Source organism: Akebia trifoliata, chromosome 4, assembly GCF_017979445.1.
Source record: "Akebia trifoliata isolate Shusen 1 chromosome 4, ASM1797944v1, whole genome shotgun sequence".
Classification (NCBI taxonomy): domain Eukaryota; kingdom Viridiplantae; phylum Streptophyta; class Magnoliopsida; order Ranunculales; family Lardizabalaceae; genus Akebia; species Akebia trifoliata.
This window is the reverse complement of record NC_141378.1, coordinates 37,223,917-37,246,280: the sequence shown is the minus strand read 5'-3', so window position 1 is coordinate 37,246,280 and position 22,364 is coordinate 37,223,917. Positions and strand designations below refer to the sequence as shown.

Genomic DNA, 22,364 nt, shown 5'->3' with positions numbered 1-22,364 from the left:
GATGCATCCTTGTTCTTGTTCTTGGGCAGACACACTACATTTAACAAATTAAAGTGGATTTTAATGGATAACTTTTTTATCAACAAGCATTTAGCAAATTAAGTGATTTTCGATGACTAACTTCATCAACAAGCACTTGGTTGTAGGCAACTCTTCATGGACAATTGCACTTTTGGAGGCAATAAATTTCAACAAACTCGCAATGATCTTTGATCACCGTGAGTTTAAAAGAAGGATGTTAAGAGTCTTATATGTGAAGCATTTTAATAAGGTGTACAATGATACACCGAATCAAATCTATGGAGATTTAAAGAGATTTAAATAGGGTAAATTAGTTATAGATTTAAATTGATTGGGTTACCTTATCTGTTAGAATTTGTTATTAATTTCTATATAAACCCTAGTAGGGTCATGTAATCATCATCAAGAATAAATCAAATTTCAGTGTTTCACAAAAATTACAGTTTGTCGAAGAAGACAACCATAAATCTTCAATCTTGCTAGAGAAGAAGACATGTATGTAAACGAGTATGCAACCCCAAAAAAATTGTCCATAGATACCTACATTATATGAAAATCTGTTGGACTAAGATTCAAAAAATATTTAAAAAAATGATTGGAAAAATAAGAGTTCTTTATTTTCTCCATTCTCCTTTAATTATACAAGTATATCTGTTTGAAAAAATCAAGTCTCTTCATCTCTAGCAATTTAGTGCTAATGTGTTCACTATTTGTCACATAGGTTTTTGGACATCAAGATGTAACTGATACCATCTTTTCATGTTTACACCCCATAAGAATACTGGATGTTTATATGCATTATCCGATACTAGCCATTGGTTACAGTCTATACGGACTCGTAGATAAGCTAAATAACAGTTTCATTAATAGAAGCAAGTTTGCTTTGCAAGTAAATCTCCACAATGTTCAGTCCACAAAGCTCCTTGACCACAGGCATTGTTGCAGGGACATCTAATTGGAATGTCAAACAAGAAGACCCATCTGATCTACCACTCCAAGAAAGAAGCTGTTTTCTTGCTTCTTTAATGGCGTCTCTCGTTGCACAGTGAACTGAGACTGCCAGAAGTAATGGTGGCTCCCCAGAAGCTGCAAATAAAAGACAATTCACCCCCATTAACGTAAGAACGTGTGCAGGAAGAAAACCCAACAAGAACTCTGAAGTCTAATAGCAAAATGATTGGATGGGGCTTGGACCCATAGCTCAGTTGGTTGACATGTTGCAATTCAACTTTGAGGTCTTGGGTTCAAGTACAACTTACCCATCATCATCATCTTTCAGGTAGGCTACATGAATCTTTTTACTCCAATCCATTCTGTATAAAGGTCTTCTATTATTGAAAGTGTTTCCAAATCAAAGCTTCCACTATCTTAATCCATGTTCTTTTGGGTCTTCCTCTTACTCTTTTAAAACCTTCAACTTTAATATTTCTTTTAACTGGGACTGTAATAAACCTTCATTGAACATGTCCAAACCATTTTAGTTAACTTTATCTTAGTTTGTCATCTATATTGGAGCTACTTCTAAATTTTTTCGAACCTGTTCATTACTATTTTTATCTTTCCTAGTCTTACCAGGCATTCATCTCAACATCCTCAACTATGTCACTCTCAATATAAATTTTTTTTTTTATAAGTAGTGTTACTCTCAATTTATCAACATGAAGCTTCTTGAATACCCAACATTTAGCTCCATAAAGAATTGCTAATCGTACTACTATCTTTTTATATATATATGTCAAGCTTGATTCAAATTAATCATTTTGACTGACTGTTTTTACGTAAATAATAAGTAAAAAAGCAGTAGGAACTAGAATAAACAGCGCAGTAGCAATAAATGCGAGAATATTTACTTCCATAATCTCATCGTGTTTTTTTTTACTTCACAATAACTCGGGATCTAATCCCATAAAGATGATAAATCTTTCTCCTATAAATTCAATGGGATGAATTCCATATATATATTTAATTTGATTGGTACGCATCAACCATATAGCATTCTAGAAGCACACCTCCACTTTACCAATTAGCTTTGATCCGATAGGAAAAATCCTCCTCAACCTCTCCATTATGTGTAATAGGACCACGGCCGCTCCAAGGTACTATAAGACCATCAATTTTTTTAATTGCCATTCCTCTTCTTAGGAGTAGAAAAATCTAAACTTCACGTATTTGGTCTTGGTTCTACTTATACTAAAGACCTTGGACTCCAACTTAACCATCCAAAAAAAAATTGATTGGATGGCCTTAACCATCTGATATATTGATTTCTTATTATCTAAATTGTTCATCGTTTCTTTACCAAACTTTCTTAAATGGCATGACAAACTGCTGATTGGAATATCAGATTAGGTCAATGTTTAGCCTAATCTCTAACATAGTAAGAGAACCATGAATCAGTGTAGTCAAATGCATAATTGAGAACACTTGACGCTTTCTAGGCTTGCCAAAATGACTGCTTTTGTACTACCAACCATGGTTTCAAGCTCTGTACCATCTCGGAATTTCAAGATTGTTTCAGATTCTCTCAAATTATTTTGGAATGTCTTGGAATGCTCTGTCAAGACAATTGATTTTTTTTCTAGATCAAGGCAAAGGAAAAGCACTTACCTGTGTGAACCATAGGCATATATATGACCAACAAACATGTGGAGCACAAGTCGTCCTTGTGCTCTACCTGACAGCTACTTTAGATTTCACCTACAAATAAAAAAGGTGAATTGAGTTGGAACCTTTGGAGGAGAGAACACGTTTTTGGTGATGACCACTGTTCAGTATCTCAACATTGAACTGCTTGGGGATGGTGTCGATGGTTGGGATCTTGTAAGTCCATGTTCCTTCTGTTATCATCAATCCATCTGAGTTTGATAGGTACTCTTCCAGCATGAAAAATCCGACTCCTTGAATAAAAGCACCTTCGATCTGTAAAGAAGAAACCTTCATTTTAATAGGTATTCTTGGCATATTTCAAACGATGCAAATAATCACAATCATCATAATGTAGGTAAAGTTCTGCCTAAAAAAAATAGGTGTCTAATCATGGAACTGAGTTGGAGTTATGACCTATCCTTCAAGGGATCCTACTTTCAAAATCTGCATTGAACAAAATAAGCCCAATTACAGGATCAAAACGACTCTACAATTTTCTTTGGGATTATTCTTTAAATTTTGATTATCAGTGTTACCTTTGCACATGGCACGTGTTTTAACAGTCAAGATTTCCAATACAGACCCTTTGAAAATTCCAATATTGTAGCAAGGCTTTACAAATATTAACTTCTGCTACAACAGATACTCAAAGTGGTGTTTTAGTGATTTGTGAAAGGAGGAAATTCGTGTTGGATAAGTAACCAGGATACTAGAGTACATGAGACACACTCTTAATGCTAACTCAATTTGGAAAAAAAAATTTGGCGGAAATGGTTCTACAAAATATGTATGCAAGTGCTCAGGCAGGCATGTCACACAGTGCTATGAAGTGTTGTGATAGTAGGCATGCAAAAAAATAGATAATGAATAAGAATTAGATAGATTGAATGGCTAAATCATCCAATTGGATCAAATAAAATTTCTAGTGGGACCCATCGAATGATTGGTCTGACCCATTGTCACATATTGTCATCCTCTTTGAATTATGCACTACACTAACACAATCACAGGACAATTCATATACAAGGCTTAAGAATGCAAACAAATAAAGAATTATAAAAACTTAAATTGGTAATGGAGTTGTAAATGAGATGGTAGTCAAGCCAACCTGTCCCAAATCCACAGCAGGGTTCAAGCTTTGTCCACAGTCATAGATAATATCTGTTTGCAAGATTGTGGTTGCACCAGTAAGAAGATCAATCTCCACCTATGGATGTTCAACATTACATTAGTATTCTCTGTAACTTAACACAGTCATCATTTTTGGATGTCTTCAATGTTAGTTCCATATTTTTTCAATCCCGAGACTAATGTTGAGTGTCAGATCAGTTTGCAGTTGACAACGTAAGAAGACTCCGGTAAAGCCGCTCAACCTCATGCACCTTGACAAAAATTCCTAATGTATGTGCACAAAGCTTAAAAGGTAATGAGACCACGTAAACTATTCCCTAACACTTAGATGATTGTTAGGCCGACCCATATTGTTGGTAAACCCTTTCACTCATCAAATCTTTCGGGAATCAAAAATGATCAAAAATAAGATATTAGAAATTTGACCACCCTAAGACCATCCTCCACCCTTGGTGATTGTTTAGGGGCCTTATATAGGCAAGATCTATTGCATCTTTGAACCGTTTTATCACCGGACTTCCCAAGAGCTCATTTTGGCCCGAAATGGCAAAAAAGGCATTTTGGTAATTTTACCCCTTGGTGACAGTTTGGGGACCTTCTACTAAGTAAGATCTACAAGATCCCGGAACAGTTTGCCAATCAGAGCTTCCAGGAGAAAGTTATAGTCGAGAGTGGCATTTTGGTAATTTTTACGACGCCACCAGTGGAACTCCAGTGGCTCCCGGCAGCAAGTACCGAACGGTCATATTTTCGACTATTGAGCCTTCAATTCTGCCGGTAATGACCGCCACCGGTAGGTCCCGAAAAGCCCTTAAATGCCTTTAAAACTTATCTCTTAAGTTCATTTGTGGGTTGATTCATTGGCTAGAGAAGATTGGCTCTCCCCTCTCCCTTCTTAGAGAGCATTCTCAACCTAAGCAACCTCCGTGAGAGTTTAGCATTAGGTGAGCCTACCCTCAACCTATGTAGATCTCTCACTTGATCCCACTCTCACCATTAAATCGTTTCCTTGCACACACATTGGTACATTCATAGAGCAAGGAGGAAAAAAAGAAGAAGGAAGGAGTGATCACAAGGATCCGACAAACTCAAAAGCTTAATTGGAAGATTCAACCGTCGAGACGCGCTTGTGAGCTCAAAGACTCGAAGAACTCAATATCGTCATTGGCAAACATTAAAAATTGAATGAGTCCCTGTTATTTTGGTTTTTCATTTCAAATCTATGTATGAGATTATTGATTCAACTCTCAAAAATCAAGTTCTTCTTAGAATCGAGGATTCTTGACAAGAGTAGAGGTTCGTGAGTTTCCGATGAACAAAACTCTCAATTTCAAGATGATGCGTTCTCTCGATCTTAAGATTTTAGAATTTAGCCTAGGTATAAAAATTCTATGTAAAAGGTTCGAGGTAAACCACAAACCTCTTTGATAGTGAACACCAAGTTCTTAAGTAGGAACCTTAGGAGTAGATGTAGGCGCATTGCCAAAGCACTATAAAATACTTATCTCATGTTTGTGAAAATGCCTCTATCAATTTATACTTAGATGAATACATGTCATAAATGGTTATTATGTTATGTATGACATGCCATGAATTTTTAGACTAAGTAAACCTCAATTGCATTGCAAACTAAAGATAAGTCGTGAGAATAGATGTAGGCATATTGCCGATCCATTAGATGTCTTATGTCTCGTGCATGTTTTCATAATTTCACAATTTACACTTGAATGTTTTGAATGTCATAAGATGCCATGAATGCCGAATAGATAAATCTTATATGAATAGACCATTGAATAACATGACGAAATGAACATTTAAATTCCAAGTATATTTTTATTAAATGCAAATTAAAGACATAAGTGCAAAATCAAACTAGGTGGATGACTTGAAACACAGTCAAATTAATCAATCCAAGTTAAAATTTGATAAATTGAAAGAAATTTTAATTATCCTATTCACCCCTCCTTAGAACTAGACATGCTACGAAGCCCAAAATTTTCATCCCACACTTGAAATGTCTCTAGAAAATTAATTGATGAAAACATAATAAGCATAATCTTAGAAATTGACCACAACTGTGAGGCATGGTTTTTAAACTCGGTCTCACTTCTCGTCTTGTTCGACCTCGATACCGAGTTAACTCGGACAATACGTCTTGTCACATTCGAGTTATCTTGTTCAGCATTGAGACAATGGTTTTTAACTATTTAAAAAATCTGAAAAATTCTAAAAAAAATTCAGAAATGATTCCTATTAAAAAATGAAGTCAAAAAAATATATAATTAAAAAAAATCATAATATACCAATCAAATTAAATAAATTAAATATTTACATTGTTACGTATGTTTCATTTTCATTGTTACATATGTTTCATCAGATGAAGTTTTCACCCAAAACCTTACTTTTTTTTGTTCACTTGGTTGAGAACATGAAGAAAAATCGATTTGGGTGAAAGAATATACGGTTGAGAATGTTTAACTCGTTTGTCTCGTTTAACTCGGACGTGATTGTGAAAATTTCTTCCAATACATATCGTTTGTCTCGTAATTTATTCATTTCCGTTAGGTATCGTTTGTCTCGGCCGAGATTTTGCAATATCTAGTCTGAGACGTCTCGCTTATTTCACGATACATGGACATCTCAAATAGGTTTGTGAGTTGGTCTCGTTCAGCCTTGATAACGAGTTAACTCGGGTTGGTCTCGTTCAGCCTAGATAACGAGTTAACTCGGGTGATACGTCTCGGTCTCGGACGAGTTTTAAAACCATGCTGTGAGGTCTTTCTTGGGTTTAGTCCCAACTTATCTTATTACCGGAAAAAATAAAAGATAAAATATTACTTCATATGATTTAGTATATCATTGAGCATGTAAGCTGGTGATGATGCCAGCTTACCTACCAAAAAAACATGCATGTTACTTCATTATGTGTGTAACATTAAATACCAATAAATGTTGTTTAATTTATTGAAAAATGTTGTCAAGAAACTCACTTCACTCACTGCAGCACCATAGTTTAGATACTTCATTGAAGTCAAGTCTGGAACATACAATGTACTTGCTGATAAGTTCAAAGCTTGAATATTTGCCTGAAAATAAAATGAGAGAACAGAATAAGCGAGTCATGGTTCCTCAATCCGGTTTTGTATAATCCATAATCCATAATACCACAAGAAGCTGTAAAGCAACCATGAGATAGTGGATTTGGTCTTAGTTTGTCCACCAACATTAAAAAAAAATTAAGAAGTAAAAATGTTTTAGCTCCACCAAATAAGATTAAAGTACGACAAAAATCTCAATTGAAGCTAACCAATAAGTTGGGTACAAAATTACAATAAGTTCAACTAGTCACCTGGAGGATTAAAGTATCCCACGAAACTATACCCATCTGTCCATGTAACCTTTCTTTGAGTGGGATTAGTCTTTCAACCAAGGAATTACAGCAAAGCCGAACTGCTTCACAACTTGACTCTGAGGTGGTGCTCCCAGAAGTAAACCCACCTTGCACTAAGCTCAAGGTATCTGCCTGAATGACTCGTACCCTCTCCAAGAGATCTCCACTACTATCATTCTGTAAAGGTCTGAGAGCAAATGCTACCATTTGTTTCACCTTTGTCCAAAGCCCCTGACCCAACTCGATCCCTCCAACTTCAACCACGACTGACCCGTCATAGAGAATGCTCACTTTACCTGGGGTAGGTCTCACTATCACTTCATGTACAATGGGTACACGAGAAATTCCTCTTTTTGTCCATTTATTGCAACTATTAAACTTTTTTATTACTTCAATTCTTTGGTGGAAGCTTGAAGACTTCGCCAACTTATCCAAAACAAGAGGTAGAGTATACTCAAGAGGCTCCCCAGAGCTACCTTCATAAAACAATTTTAGGCTTTCGTACGTGTGAATATTCTTGTTCCTGACAGAATCAACTTCCATAGAAAGAAAAGATGCTACATGTTCAATCACAGCCTCAGAGATAAACGATGCTTGTACCTCTCCGGGCCCTCGCATGGCTGTCTTACTTGAATGGTTTGTCTTGCAGACCTTTATATCGAAAGACAAAGCTCCCCAGTTGTACTTCTTTAGTGCTCCCAACATGTTGTGTGGCATGATTGGGCTTATATCTTCAGATATCCCTGCGTTGATTAATATTTCAAGGCGTAGGGCTGTGATCTTCCCATCAGATTTGAAACCCACACTGTAATTTATTTTCATTGGATGTCTTCCACCCGCCATTATCATATCAGTCTTGCGGTTGAGGTAAATTCGGACTGGACGGCGTAATTTGTATGATGCCAGTGCACATGCTGTTGCAACCTAAAACCATACATTTATAAGTATTTTTATTGGGCAATTCATTATTTAAAAAGCATATAAGGAGAAATAATTTGGAAAAAAATGACACTACATAGACAATTTTAGAGAGCACCAGGGATATCTTGGTAAATATTATAAATTACTAGAACTATTCATTGATTATTTGTTAGGTATTTATAGTAGTTTCAGATCATAATATCCATTTTTTGATCTCCCATCATCATATTCTAGAATAGTTTACTTCATCCTGCATCACAATATTATTTCGGTTGCCTGCTATACCTTTTCTATCCAGCAAGTCGACACTCATATCCAACATGTATGAATGACATGGCAATCTAATTTGAGAAAGTGTGAAATTGTGTTATATAGGCCTATACAAGGAAAAAAAAAAGTTATTCCCTCACATTATCTATAAAAATTCTGTTCTCTCATTCGCAAATAGTAAAAAGAACTTCCTGCATAAGGAAGTTTGTTAGAACCCTGACAATGCCATTCCATGGTTAGAGGGATTCCCACGACAAAGGTTTACCAAGCAATTTTCCTACCCTGACATCCATATTTCTTCATCGCTTATTTATGGAAAATTAGGGCTTACATCGATGGTTTCTGAGAATTTGGTTAACTAAGAAAAATCACAGAACTCCTTTATCATCTGGAAAGTTTAAAATGGATGTCCTACCAATGATAGAACCTTCTTCGTTTTTTGAAGTGTAAATGCGTGTCCATACCCTGATCGTGCTTCTACCGTACATGTGTACCATAAGGGACTCCCACAAAAAGGGAGAAGCTTTGACATCGAAAGCTTATTACAAAAACAAATGGATACTCACAGGCAAAGATTTTAATGCTTTTCCACCGAACCCTCCTCCAACCCTTCTTGTAATCACACGGACATTATGATTGGGAACACCAAGGCATCTTGCTATAACGATCTGTGCATTCTCAGGGCACTGTGTTGAGCTGTAAACAACCATGCAATTATCTTCATCTGGTACAGCAAGAGCAGTTTGTGTCTCCATATAGAAAAAGTATTGAGACCCAAGTTTGATCTGGAAATCACCATTACAAAAGAGTTTAATTGTACAAGTAAAGAACATATGTTGACATTGGAAAACAAGATTTGGAAACTTGACCAAGAACTCTAGAAACTTGCCAATACAATACAACTTGATCAATGCTCATATCTTAAGGGGTGACTTTTTTACATTTTGTATATAATTAAAGAAAAGGAAAAAAATGAAGTTCTCAGTTAACTTGGATACGGTCCTCCATGAGGTCCAATCAAGTTTATATCTCTTATTGCTAGAAAAGCAAAACCAAAAGAAAATCATACGAGAAGTACCTCTGCTGAGAAAATCTTGTGATGAGCTTCTTCCATTCCTTTCGAGAAATCTCCAACCTGTTTTGGACAAAAGAAGGGAGGAACCTCAAAGAAGCTGGATCTCTCAACAGCATCTTCCACTGTTAAAATGGGCGGTTCAAGATTTTCAGTGTCATAATCAATCACTGCACAATTAGCTGCCATGTCTGCATGTTTTTGTGTATCTGCAACCTACAGCAACCGTTTCAGTAACTACAATAGCCTCCCATGGAGAACACATTCGAGATATACCATAATAAAAGGGAAAAAAAACGTATTTTGCAGAAACGTTCTTAAATTAGGATAAGAAATATGAATTACCACAAACCCAAGAGGCTGGCCAGCAAACCGAGTAAGATGATCAGCAAATAGAGGTTCAGAATCAAAGATAGTCTTACATCCTACATTCTCCCCGCCTTCAGGGATGTCTTTAAATGAAATAACTTTAATAACTCCATGTGGTAGTGATGGAGACCTGAATCCAATATTCTTCACCCGTGCCAAGGGTCTTGTGCTACATATGAATGCTCCATAAAGGCAGTCCTTTGGAGAAGGAATGTCATCCACAAAAACAGCCTCACCTATGTAATTTGGTGGAGTCAAATGTTGGGGGAATTATATACAATTTCTTTTGAAGCATACAAAATATATAAGTTAAATGAATATATAAAGCTAAAACTAAACAGAATGAGCAAACCAACAGAAATCTGAGAAATAATTCAAATTACTCCTGACCAATATTAATTAACAATAAATTTGAACCACAAAGTATGTAAAAGCCTTTCCGATGAAACAAAAACTAATCAAGGATACATGTTAAAGAGTTCTGCAGTTTAAGATTTCAAGGTAAGTGCATCATGCAAGAGTGTCTTTCCATGTAAGGATTTGTTGAGAATTCAAAATTATCAGGAAGGTGGAAAGCCCAAAAGTAGAATGTCCGCTAAACACTAAAAAGAGAAAGCAAAACAACACATTGCAGATAAAACAAAATACCAAATTCGGTACAACGAACCAGAAGCTTGGATCTCCGCTCCAGATTTTTTAGTTGGCTCACCAACTGGAAGGTACTGCCTGCTAACTTCAACTACTTGCTTTGCAGATAAGAGCAAACCCGACTTTTTAGATTGATCAAACAGATTATAGTTATTGTGGGGTTTGGAACCCTTAATATGTACAGTCAAGCCATCAGTGGGAACCAAATTATCAGCTTCAACCAGAGGACGAAGAAAATCAAAAAGGAAACTGACAGCCAAACTTGATCTATAAGTAGGACTTGAAGTGCCCTCTTCTGGTATAACAGTTGCTCTAAGTAATTTAATAGCCTCAAATAGAACACCAACGCTAAGAGATTTTCCAGCTAAAAATTCCTCAACCTTCATAGCCCTCATTGCATGTTTTGTCCCATAGGCACCGAAAACCAATTTAATATTTTCCACGACAGTACCATATGAATTTTTACATGTAGAGAACTGGGCCAAAAAAGCAGCATTAAGGTAGGCTAAGGCATTCCCAAGGGGTCGTGGTGCCGCTCTATAGGTCTCAAAAATCAATCCCGGTTCGTTCTTAGAGGATGAGAATTTTATTGTGTCCCAACAAGGGATTATAATAGTTAGAAGTACAGTTTTAGCATCACATGGAGGCATCTCCAAGAAATCCTCCAATGTAAGCTGTCGTCTTTTGAGTCCTGTCTGTATAACTATTGATGAACCTGCAGCAAGTAGTATAGTAGCAATATCTGAGGGAAACTGATTCCTTTGTGCCATTACCAAATTACCACCCAAACTTGCAGTATTCCGAATGAACTCTGATGCAACCTTATCCATATGATCTCCAATTTTCCTGAACACTACTGTTGATTCCAACCCATCTTTTCTTTCCTTCAAAACTTGGATTGCTTTAGAGATAGTCACGGCTGCTCCGATTTCGATCCCTGTGTTATCCCTTTTGATCATTGAGAGATCTGGGATGTGTCTTAGATCAATGTACTTGTTATAGTGGTCAACCTCCTTATAATAGCCCATACCCGTGTTACCAACTACTAATTTCACCCTCGCTCCATTTTCCACTTCTATCGATTCCATTAGACTCTGAAGTTCTTCAACACTAACAGGGCTATACCAACAAACTCTTTGGAATTCATTATGGTTTTGGATTTAATTTCCCTTTTCAAAAAATCAGGAAATGTACAAATATCATTGCAAGGGTTATAAAAGGGTAGTTTACTTACTTCTACATCTTCACTCTCCTCTTTTTTCCAAAAGAAATTAAGACCTAGATCCTCCATATCGACATCTACTGCAAAGCTTTTGCATGCATCGGCGATGGGTCGGTAACCGGTGCACCGGCAGAGATTGCCTGCAATAGCTTTCTCAGCTTCTGCCATCGACATCTTCGAAAACCCAGAAGGAGGATTTTCTCTTTGAGTCTTCTCAGCATTGACAAGAGCTGAAAAGAGAGACATGCACATTCCTGGAGTACAAAAACCACATTGAGAAGCATGGAAACCAGAGAATCTTTGGTGGATAGGGTGGAACCCATCTTTAGCATTTCCAAGGCCCTCCGTGGTTGTAACCGAACATCCATTTATGCTACAAAGAAGAGTCAGGCATGAACTCACTGTGAAGTCCTCAACTTGTTTGAGGATAGGATCATACTTGGAGAGAAGAACAACACAAGCACCACAACCACCTGCATCAAAAAACCAAAATGTAAATTTGGATGCAAAACCAAATCCCCATTTGATCAAAATCCTTACAACTCATACCAAAATCCTTCTTTTTATTTTAACTATAGATACCCAGATAAGTCAAGCATACTCTTCAAAACCATCAAATTACAATAGGAACTGCTTCTTGAGGAAAAGAATCAAATTTTGAAATGGAATGTTGAAATTAGCCCTTTTTCAAATGAAGGAAAACAATCAAAATCCAAACAATCCCTTTTCCGAAAGAAAAGAAAAGAAGATAAAACTAAAAATCCTTCTCATCTATACCTTTAAAAAACACATAGAAAGAACTGATGAAGGAACATCTACATTTCCATGCACCTATTCTACACAACAATCTCTCAACCTGCATAATCTAACTCCACCTAAGTAAGCACTAAGCTTGCACTGCTGGTCCCAAGCCAGGATAAAGGATGGTTGAGTAAGGTTGACAGTCAATGTTATTTCCATGCACCTATTCTACACAATAATTTCTCAACTTGCATAGTCTAACTCCACCTAAGTAAGCACTAGCCTTGCACTGCTGGTTTCAAGCCGGGATAAAGGAGGGTTGAGTAAGGTTGACAGTCGATGTTATTTCCATGCACCTATTCTAAACAATAATCTCTCCACCTGCATAGTCTAACTCCACCTAAGTAAGCACTAGGTCTGCACAGCTGGTCCCAAGTCAGGATAAAGAAGGTTGAGTAAGGTTGACAGTCAACGTTAACTTGATGTGATAACCTTGCATGTATGAAAAGCCTTTGACTTTAATTCATGCTAAGGCATTTTCCGGAAGTAGCATGCTGCATCATAACAAGAGAGTGTAAGACACTGGCTATGGCTTCCTCTTGAAACAACACATCACAATAGGACACCTGGTTGCAGCGAATTGTAAGTAAAGGTTCCTGAACTAGGCTAGATGAGTGTGGATAAATCAGTTAGACCAGGAAAATTAAATTTATTTGGCCATTTGGATCTTGGGGTGTTTGAAAGACAAGGCTGAGAGTTGGCTGATACATTAAAAAGAATTAAAGTTGAATGTCTACAAGTATATAATATGCAAGCTCGAAAACTAGGGTGGTAGGAGAAGGGGGCACAAGAAATTATACAAAAGAGATAATAATACAAGAAATATGGTAGGTATAAAGGGAGGGAAAGGGGGTTAGGTAGACGGTGTTCGAAGAGCCACAAGAGTTAGTAATGAACTTGTATCAACGAAAATAATCCTAGGAGAAGAGATAGCTAACATTCTTAAAACTTATGCACCTCAAGCAGGATTAAAAGATAATATTAATAGATGATATGGGTTGACTGTTTAAAGGCAATTTTTAATGGAGGAACCATATTTACAAAAGAGGACTTAAATAGGCATGTAGGAAAGGTAGTAAGGAATACGAAAAAGGTTCTTGTAATGAAGGGTATTGGAGTGTTATGATTGTTGAGTTTTCCATATGAATCTTGGTTCACAGAAATCAAAAGAAAAAAAAAATCAATCACAAAATGATGAAGTTCAAAAGATTATTAGAGAAAAGATACTATATTTCAAGAATCAACAATAAACTGAAGTGTAATTTTTTCGAAAAATGTCAGAAAAAGAAGAAAAAAGTAGTTACCAAGGCAAATATGGCATGTGATGATTTATATAATAGGTGAGCTACAAGAGGGTCAAAAAGAGGAAAAATAGATACATAGATCAAGAGAAGATGAAAGATTTTTATTAAGGGATGAGGTAATTAAAGAAATGCTCATGGATTTTTTTTCAAAACTTACTAAATGAAAATCATTGAAAGACCAAAACAAATTTAAACTGCCATAGGTTTAGGATTACAACAGAGAAAGAAACTAAGTTATTTAATGATAATTTGGAGACTAAGAGAATGAAATCATAGCAGGAGAACTTTCATAATACCTAGTTATAAAAAGAAAGTAGATGTGCAAAACCAAACTCATTATCATGGGATTACAAGAAACAAAGGTATCAAATAACTTTTCATCCGTGTTCGGAGAGAACTTGGAGTCTGCCCGAATGAATGGAACACCCCCCCCTCCCCTCATCGAGCAATAAAGATTAGGGGTGCACATTGGATTGGGTAAATCCGAGAACCGAACCAATCCGAGCCCTTTGGATTGGATTGGTTCAGATTGAGCATGGTTTGGTTCGGGTGTGGATTGTAAAAAAAAAGAAAATCCAATCGATTTGGTTCGGTTCTAAATTAGGGGTATAATAGAACCGAACTAATTTTTATATCTATTCTAATATATTTATTTAAAAATAAAACCTTTCTTAGTTTCATTATTCTATTCTCTCTTTCTCTCTCTCAACTTTGTTAGTGTGTTAGAGGTAACTCATTAAAGTCTTCAACTTCATCTACTCTGTTTTTTTTTTAAAACAAAAACTCATAAAAAATGTGCCCCCTTACTTTTAATCACAAAGCAACAAGCCACATTTGGTTTCGACTTTGAACAAGCAACAAACAACATTTGGTTTTAAGAGTAACTTTGATCTTCAATCATCCCTAACAAGGTAAGTGTTAAATGATTTTTATTTTTAATGTGTTATGCGTGATGCTTTGTTTATGTGTGTTATGTGTTATGCATTATGCGTTATGCATGATGCTTTGTTTAATATTTATTTTGCTTAGTTTTATATTTTAACTATTTTAATTTTAGTATTGAAAATAATAAGTATGAGAACCGAGAACCGATCCGAACCAAGGTTAGTTTGGATTAGTTCGGTTCCAAATTTGTAGAACTGATCATATTTGGTTCAGTTCCAATTTTGCCAAAATCCAAACCATGTGCAGCCCTAATAAAGATGCGGTTCTTCCCTATGGATAGAAAGAAAGATGCAGGAAAGGAAAATGAAATATGAAATACGGTGAGCATGAGATACGCAGACGGGGACTACGCAGCCGAACAACCGCAGGGGCTCTGACCTGGTCCGGTGCCTATGAATAGTCCCTAATAGTAGAGGGAGGAGATTGAGAGTGAGTACAAAAGGGGTAACCTACGGAGATTGCTTGGTAACCAGAGAAACCTATTAATGATTGCCCGAATCTCCAAGTTTCCCTCCAGTCAAATGGATATTTGGACTCCGAGAACCAAGGCAAAGCACGGCTTGCTTAGTCCGCGAACAAGCTCTAAACTAATTGATGAGAGTCCCCTCTCGGTAAGTCCCTCGGACCCCTTCAAATCCCGCCTTTCCTCTGGGGAGTGAAAGTTCCTAGTTCCACAAGATTGACTGAAGCGATCAAGGCAGGGGTTTTTCCGGTGCGGAGTTTTCGTTCCGAAAAAGTAAAGGTTAGATGGAGGTCTCGGTCAAACAAAGACAAATTCAAACATGGTTTATATTGTATAGTATAGAAATCATGTCTGTCTACTGCTGAAGTCAGTGCCCTTCTATAAAAAAAGGAAGGCTGATGATAAGAAAAGAATACACTTTGAGTGCTTAAAAAAACCAGTTACTTTCTCTTGCAGACCCAGAGAAACAAACCCACACGACCAATTAAACAGAATTCAAACCCAAATCCAAATCCAAATCCAAATCCAAATCAAACCCCACCAAAGATATTACAGAATCAAATTTGGAAAAAAACAAAAAAAAATTAATAACTGAGGTGGATATGATACCTCAAAAAACAATCCAATAACATTAACAGAAACAGAATTAGAACTAAATAAGAAAAATAGAGAAACAAATGAATCACAAAGCAGACCCTAAATAGAAACCCACTACCCGAAATCAATCAAACCCCAAAACCCAATAAAAAATAATCAAAAAGAAAAACAAAATTACAAGTAAAACAAGCAGAGAAAGAGCTGATGACCTTCTCCACAGCTAAGCTTGGTTCCTCTGTAAGGGGTCTGAGTCCGTAAGAATTCAAGCAAAGTAGTGGAAGGATCGACCTTCGAGAGCTCAAATCTCTCTCCATTAACAGCAAAAACCAGTTCCTTCTCTTCTCTTCCCTCCATTTCTCATCGACAGTGACATTAACAGTACAAAAGTTGGTTTCGTGGTCAGAACTAAAGATCATGGTTTTCAAAAAGAAAACGCCAAAGATAATAATAATAATAATAATAAAATAAAATTGGGAAATTTGAAACAGAGACGGGAGCCTATATGATACCGGAAAATGCTGAAATGACTCAAAGTATTTACTATGATACACGAAAGATCCAACGAGTTGGTGTGTTGGACTCTTTTTCACACATAAATACGACACGTGGAATTCCTTTTCCTAGAAAGACTTGTTCATCCAAAAGAATGTATTTTAGGTAATAGTCGTGCTTCACTTCAGTGACTTTAACTTCCCCTCCATTTCACACTTTACTGATGTTGATGCTTTTCAATCGTATCTCGATGCACAGTTATGTTTCTATATATATATATATATATGGGAGCGGTTCAGCGGCCCTAAAGTTTAACAAGTTTTGTGCCAAGCTTTTCCGACCGTTCGATCAAAACGCATTCGACGGGTCAGATTGAATACACGGTTTTAAGTTAAATAATTGCATTTTTACAAGTTGCCCCCTCAAACATCTTTGTTTTCTGTTTGGAGGCCCTCTCCCTTAACAGAACCTCTCATCTTCGACTCTCTTCTTCTTTCGTTCAGAAACGAAGACGAGCTCTACTTCAAATCCCTCTCTTTCTCTCTCTCTCTCTCTCTCTCTCTAGTTACAGTTCAAAAAACCCTCCCATCTTTCTCTCTCTCTCTCTCTAGAACCCAGTTCGAACGACCCTAGATCTCGCCATCGTCTGTTTTAAGTCCCTCACAAATCCCTCTCTTCTTCCTTCGTTCAAAAACAAAATACAAGCAGAGACCCCAACGAATCAATCTCTCTCTCTTTCTCTCTATCTCTCTCTCTCTTTGGTTACAGTTCAAAACCCCCTTCGGAACCTTCGTCAGAGAGAACGACCGAACGAACGATTCTCACCATCGTCGTCTTCACATACTCTGGATTTTTTTTTTCTTCTTTTATATAATATCTGCCCTTCAAAACATCTCAATATAGATGTATGGAAATCTACATATTCAGTCAATCAAGGACGCAGGACTTTATGATTCCATCTGGCAAGCTTTTGCAGTGTTTTTGCCAATTAAGATCAGTTGGTGTGCAAGGCGATCAAAGAACAATTCTCATGTTGTTACTCTTAGAGCTGTCACAAGCCAGGATGGAATGACATCAGACTGGTGAGTTTGTTTGTTTTTATTGCTTTAATTTATCTTATTTTTTATTTCATAGTTGTGTGAAGGCATGTCTGGAAGCATTTCATAGTTGGTTTTCAAGAATGCAAATACATATAATGACTTTCATGATATAGGCACATGTTAACATTCAAGGCTGGTTGCTTGCAGGAAACCAAACGAAAAGAATAGGAAGCAGAGGCCCATATGGATATGCAGCTTGCTCAAGAGGCTACTAATGCAAAAATGACTAGAGATATAAGTAATAAGGTATGTTCCTTTAGACTATTGGACATTTTCTTATAGTATGTGCATTGCAACTCATACCTTATGTACTACATGTTTTTACAGGAGAGGCCTCACCGATGAACTTGGTGCAGAGGCTAAGATAATGGACGCATTGGAGAAAGTTGAAAAAGAGCTTGAGAAGTCACTTATGAGGTCTGACAAGAAGGGGATGGTTGTTCTTCTAGCAGAGTTTTATAAGATTTATAAGAACTAAGTTTTGGTCCCAAATTCTGCAACTTGTAGCATTGTGATGCTTGTGTGAAAACTCTATTGATGATCTTCAAATTGATATAATTCCAATCAAAATTTTAATGTTATTTTTGCTAATCAATATTTTCTTAGATATGGGAGAACATGCTTCTTATTGCTCTTCTTGCACTTGTTAATTTTAAACCAGACTCAGCTTTCAGAAAGAAGAGTTGCCAAAGTATGAAGAAGAGTTGGAGCTTAAAATTGCGAAGGCTCGGATAGGTCTTTTGGTGGCTGGTACCCTAGCTGAAACCATGGCAGCAAATCATTACTATATGCAGGCACTCAAGCATCATATTTCAGATCTTCAGGATAGAATTGAGTTGCTAAAATCTGAATTGGTATGATTTCTTTTCATTGATAGGTAATTTATGTTTGATGACATGAACATACCTGTCTTCTTATGACCATTTCTCCCGACAGCATGAATTTTACAGGATCAGATCAAGATTGTTAAGGAAACGGGTAACAAAAAATTGTACTCGAGGTTGAATGATGCTTATAATTCTGATGATGACTTTGAGGAGGTGCGTGAGTGTGTTTTGTAGCCTACCATATCATATTAATAACATGTTAACAGGAATCCCATCTTTATTTTGAGATTGGCCTTTCTTTGTGTATATAATGAACTGAGTTTCTCTTATCAGGATGAAGGTGAAGAGGCATATCTTGGAACATATAGGGATGATGACGAAGAGGATACACTGATTGAGAAGCTCACCTGAAAGAGATTTTCTTTCGAGGCCAATTCAAATTATAAAATGAGTAAGAATTTGAGATTCCTGCAAAGGAAAAGATGAACATTTCTAAATCTTCGTTGGGAAATCCATGATAGAAGATATGCGCTCAAGAAGACTCAAGCATTTAGGTTTACACTCTATGAGTCTTTCTCATAAACCATCCATGGGAGATCTTAATGGCGAGATAAGCCAATGGCTTTGCATTTTCGGCTTGGGCATCAAATCCTGGAATCTTTGTTGGGGCAAATGAAAAAGAAGTATTTAATCTGCAATTCTTGTTTACATGAATTACGATTTTGTAAATAAAGACTCCATTGGCAACAAAACTTGCATCATTTATTCCATTATGAAAATTTGTATATTGCGCTTGAGTTAGATTTTTTATTTTTTTCCAATTGTGGTAGTCAGAGAGCTCCCAACATGTGGGATCTCTATTTCCAGTGAAAATCAGATGGGGGTTTACAGCCAAAAATAAAACAAGATTTTGTAGAACTTGCCACAAAGATCGGTGTGTACCAAAAGTGAACTGGGTTGAAATGGTATTGACGGACTCTGGGTTTCATTTGGAAAAGCACTTGGAATACCTACTGGATGTATTCATAAGTCATTACTTCACGCTATCTGCACTCCCTGGTGAGGTGGTAATGTACTTGAAATAGAACCCCTTAATGCTCAAGTCAGACAAAGAATAATGCAGTATTCAGTTGATGTAAGGAGATTGATTTATGTTCCATTGGCTCATTTTAGTTTTATAGGTTTCTTGAAGTTTTCTTCATATTTCTTTGTGGAGATTCTCTTAATTTCTGTTGATCTTCCTGTTTCTCTTGATCTTTGGGATTTTGGTGTTTTCTTCAATGTGGATTATCAATAGAACCCCAAGGAATTGAGGTGGCAACAGCATGTTTTGGGACATATTTTGCTAGCAATGCCGCATTTTATGGGCCTCAACTCTATGTTTCTTAGGTTGTACGATCCCTCGAATGCCATATATAAGGCATCAAGGATAGAATCAAGGTATTATAAAATACAAATAATCTGAGATGAAGGAATGCAATTATTAACCGATCAACCAAAAATAAAGGAACGTAATGATGGCTCAGTTTGATACACAACATTTACCAAGTTAACTAAATCCTCCAAACGAAACGATGGCTCAGCCACCCTAAGAACATAAGAAATTTGGAAGCTAGACGATTCCATCTCAGCCATTCATTCTAATCAAAGAGTGTCCCACTTTGAAACAACAACAAAGAACTGATTGTATCTGATTGGAACGGGCTACTACGAAGCTTTGTCCATCAATTGTATCGGTGACAGAATGGTTGATGTGTTTGTTTCAATGACACCCATTCATGACCATTTCCTCCAGCATGAAATGTGCCTTCTCTAGATGGAACATGATGTCTAGTTCACACTGCATAATTTAGTTTATCAGAGAGAATGTGGCAAACAAAACAAATTCCAAGAATATTAATCAAAAGAGCAACAAGTGAAAGAATTACCACATTCCCAATATGGCGATCCATGGTTTCAACTAACAGATGTATGAATTCCAGAATAGCTAGCTCATTCTGCAAAATGGAAATAAGGAAATTTAATGTAATATTGCACAGCCATCCAAGATAGAAAAATCCATAAATTGGTACATAAACAAAACTGCCAGTTAACTGACATACTTCTCAAGGTTGAAAAAAAAAAATTTTGTTTGGTGAACCATGGGACTGACTGGATGCCGAAAAACAGCAAAAACATCTAAACCAAACTGCACAAGTTATGGATGTTAACACCATGGATCACCCCAAAAATGTATGAATGTGTTCATGTGGGCAGCCAAAATTTGATGCTTGTACCACCCAGAGTTTAAACACCATGGGGGACGGAGAACTTCAAGCACACTAAAAACTGAGTCGCCAAAAAGTGGGCGGGGAGGGGGGGGGGTAATTTTTTCTTCCCTAACAAATCCATTGCCCCTTCCCACTCTAGATCTAATACCTTTTGCATACTCTAGGTAGACCATGAGATACTTTTCCACACACGCTCTCCACTGCTAGACTGAATCACCCCATTGAGCCAACCCTTTGCTTCATCACCATATTTAACTGTAGTAATAACCTTCCTCTTAAAGGTTTAAAATCTCGTATCAAGGCAATGTTTTCAATCAAGAGAAAAATCGAAATGGTCTTCGACCGAAGCTTTCCAAAATAGAAAGAAACTTTGAACCATGTTTTTGAACAGACAATCGTTCGAACCAGATCTAGAACCGTTCGGTCGTTCCGAAACTTTTGAACAGATGGTTGTTCTAACCAGATCTAGAGAGAGAGAGAGAGAGAGAGAGAGAGAGAGAGGGCATCTATCTGTTTAGGTTACAGGGAGAGGCCTTCGAAGAAGAAGGGCTTTGTTTTACAAAAGAAGGATTTCAAACAAAAAATTAAGAATTGACAGGGAGTCGATTGTAATTAAATACATTTTTGTTTTAAAACAGTAAAAATCCCGCTGAACCGTCGGATGCGTTTTGATCGAATGGTCAGAAAAACTTGGCACAATACTTGTTAAACTTTAGGGCCGCTGAACCGCTCCCTATATATATATATATATATATATATATATATATATATATCATCCAAAAGATGTATTTTAGGTAATAGTCGTGCTTCACTTCAATGACTTTAACTTCCCCTCCATTTCACACTTTACTGATGTTGATGCTTTTCAATTGTATCTCGATGCACAGTTATGTTTCTATATATATATATATATATATAGGGAAATGTTCAGCAACAAACATTTTGGCAAAACATTTTTCAAAATATGAGTTAGAGATTTTGGAATGGATTGATTTTTGGTGAGGATGATCTCTACGGTGAGAAGATCATCATCACCAAAAATCAGCCCATTCCAAAACTTCTAATTCATCAAAAATGATTTATAAAAAATGGACGGTCCACGATTTTTCAACTCGTAAACATAGGGCTAGAAGTTTTGGAATGGGCTGATTTTTGGTGAGGATGATCTCCTCACCGTAGAGATCATCCTCACCAAAAATCAGCCCATTCCAAAACCTCTAACCCATGTTTTGAAAAATGTTTTGTCAAAATGTTTGTCAAAATATTTGTTGCTGAAAAGGATCCATATATATATATATATATATATATCTACGTCAGCAAAGTGTCAAACGGAATGAATTTCAAGGTTACTCCTGCATTTTCCTTTGATAAACTCTATTAAAACCCACTGTGAATGCGTCAATTTTCTTTTTTTAATTAAAAAAAACAAAAGGTAAAAACTTAGCAAGTACAGTGTCCAAGGAAGTCAGTCCAGTCCAGTATTTTTCTTACCAATATTTTTGGGTGATTGTAAACGTGTGCACTTACGTCATAAAATGCATTTAATGCATCAACAAACTCTTTGCACAAGCTTTTTTTTAAGTGCCGTTCTCTTGTCTTAGAAAACGAAATTCAACTTTTTATTAATTTCTAAAATGTTCTCAGTAAAGAGGGAATCATTCATGTCTTTTTCAACTTTAACTTAAATTTTCTATAAAGAATAATTTTTAGGAAAATACTGAACTGCACTGATGTGGAGGTGCATACAAAGCCGTAGATTTTTTTTACTTGCTTCTCGAGGAAAGAAACTCATGGTTATCTGTGCATTACCACGTCAGCGCTGTGTTGAATGCAGCACGATTCTATTTTTTTTATACCAAAATGTTATACTGACA

General features: G+C 36.5%; 2 protein-coding genes and 1 long non-coding RNA gene across 3 annotated transcripts; 1 reads left to right on the top strand and 2 right to left on the bottom strand.

Annotated features, from left to right (window-relative positions):
* Nucleotides 1-613: 613 nt before the first annotated feature.
* On the bottom strand, nt 614-16,290 carry LOC147404850 (indole-3-acetaldehyde oxidase-like). Its single transcript, XM_086440946.1, is given in 11 exon segments — nt 614-1,107; nt 2,751-2,940; nt 3,776-3,874; nt 6,789-6,884; nt 7,148-8,113; nt 8,947-9,165; nt 9,459-9,668; nt 9,798-10,057; nt 10,489-11,598; nt 11,601-12,164; nt 16,011-16,290. Coding segments are annotated over 11 exon segments (4,098 nt in total). The 5' UTR covers nt 16,156-16,290; the 3' UTR covers nt 614-868.
* A 295-nt stretch (nt 16,291-16,585) lies between these two features.
* LOC147404849 (CRM-domain containing factor CFM3B, chloroplastic-like) lies at nt 16,586-19,002 on the top strand. Its single transcript, XM_086440947.1, has 6 exons — nt 16,586-17,375; nt 17,541-17,639; nt 17,721-17,810; nt 18,055-18,247; nt 18,344-18,433; nt 18,554-19,002. The coding sequence occupies exons 3-6, from the start codon at nt 17,761-17,763 to the stop codon at nt 18,629-18,631; spliced, it is 411 nt and encodes a 136-aa protein (XP_086297073.1). The 5' UTR covers nt 16,586-17,375; nt 17,541-17,639; nt 17,721-17,760; the 3' UTR covers nt 18,632-19,002.
* Nucleotides 19,003-19,677: 675 nt separating this feature from the next.
* On the bottom strand, nt 19,678-20,987 carry LOC147404848 (uncharacterized). The gene is made up of 2 exons (XR_015177981.1): nt 20,149-20,987; nt 19,678-20,060 (listed from the first exon to the last, which is right to left on the bottom strand). It is a non-coding gene; the product is annotated as an uncharacterized LOC147404848 (long non-coding RNA).
* Between the last annotated feature and the right edge of the window lie 1,377 nt (nt 20,988-22,364).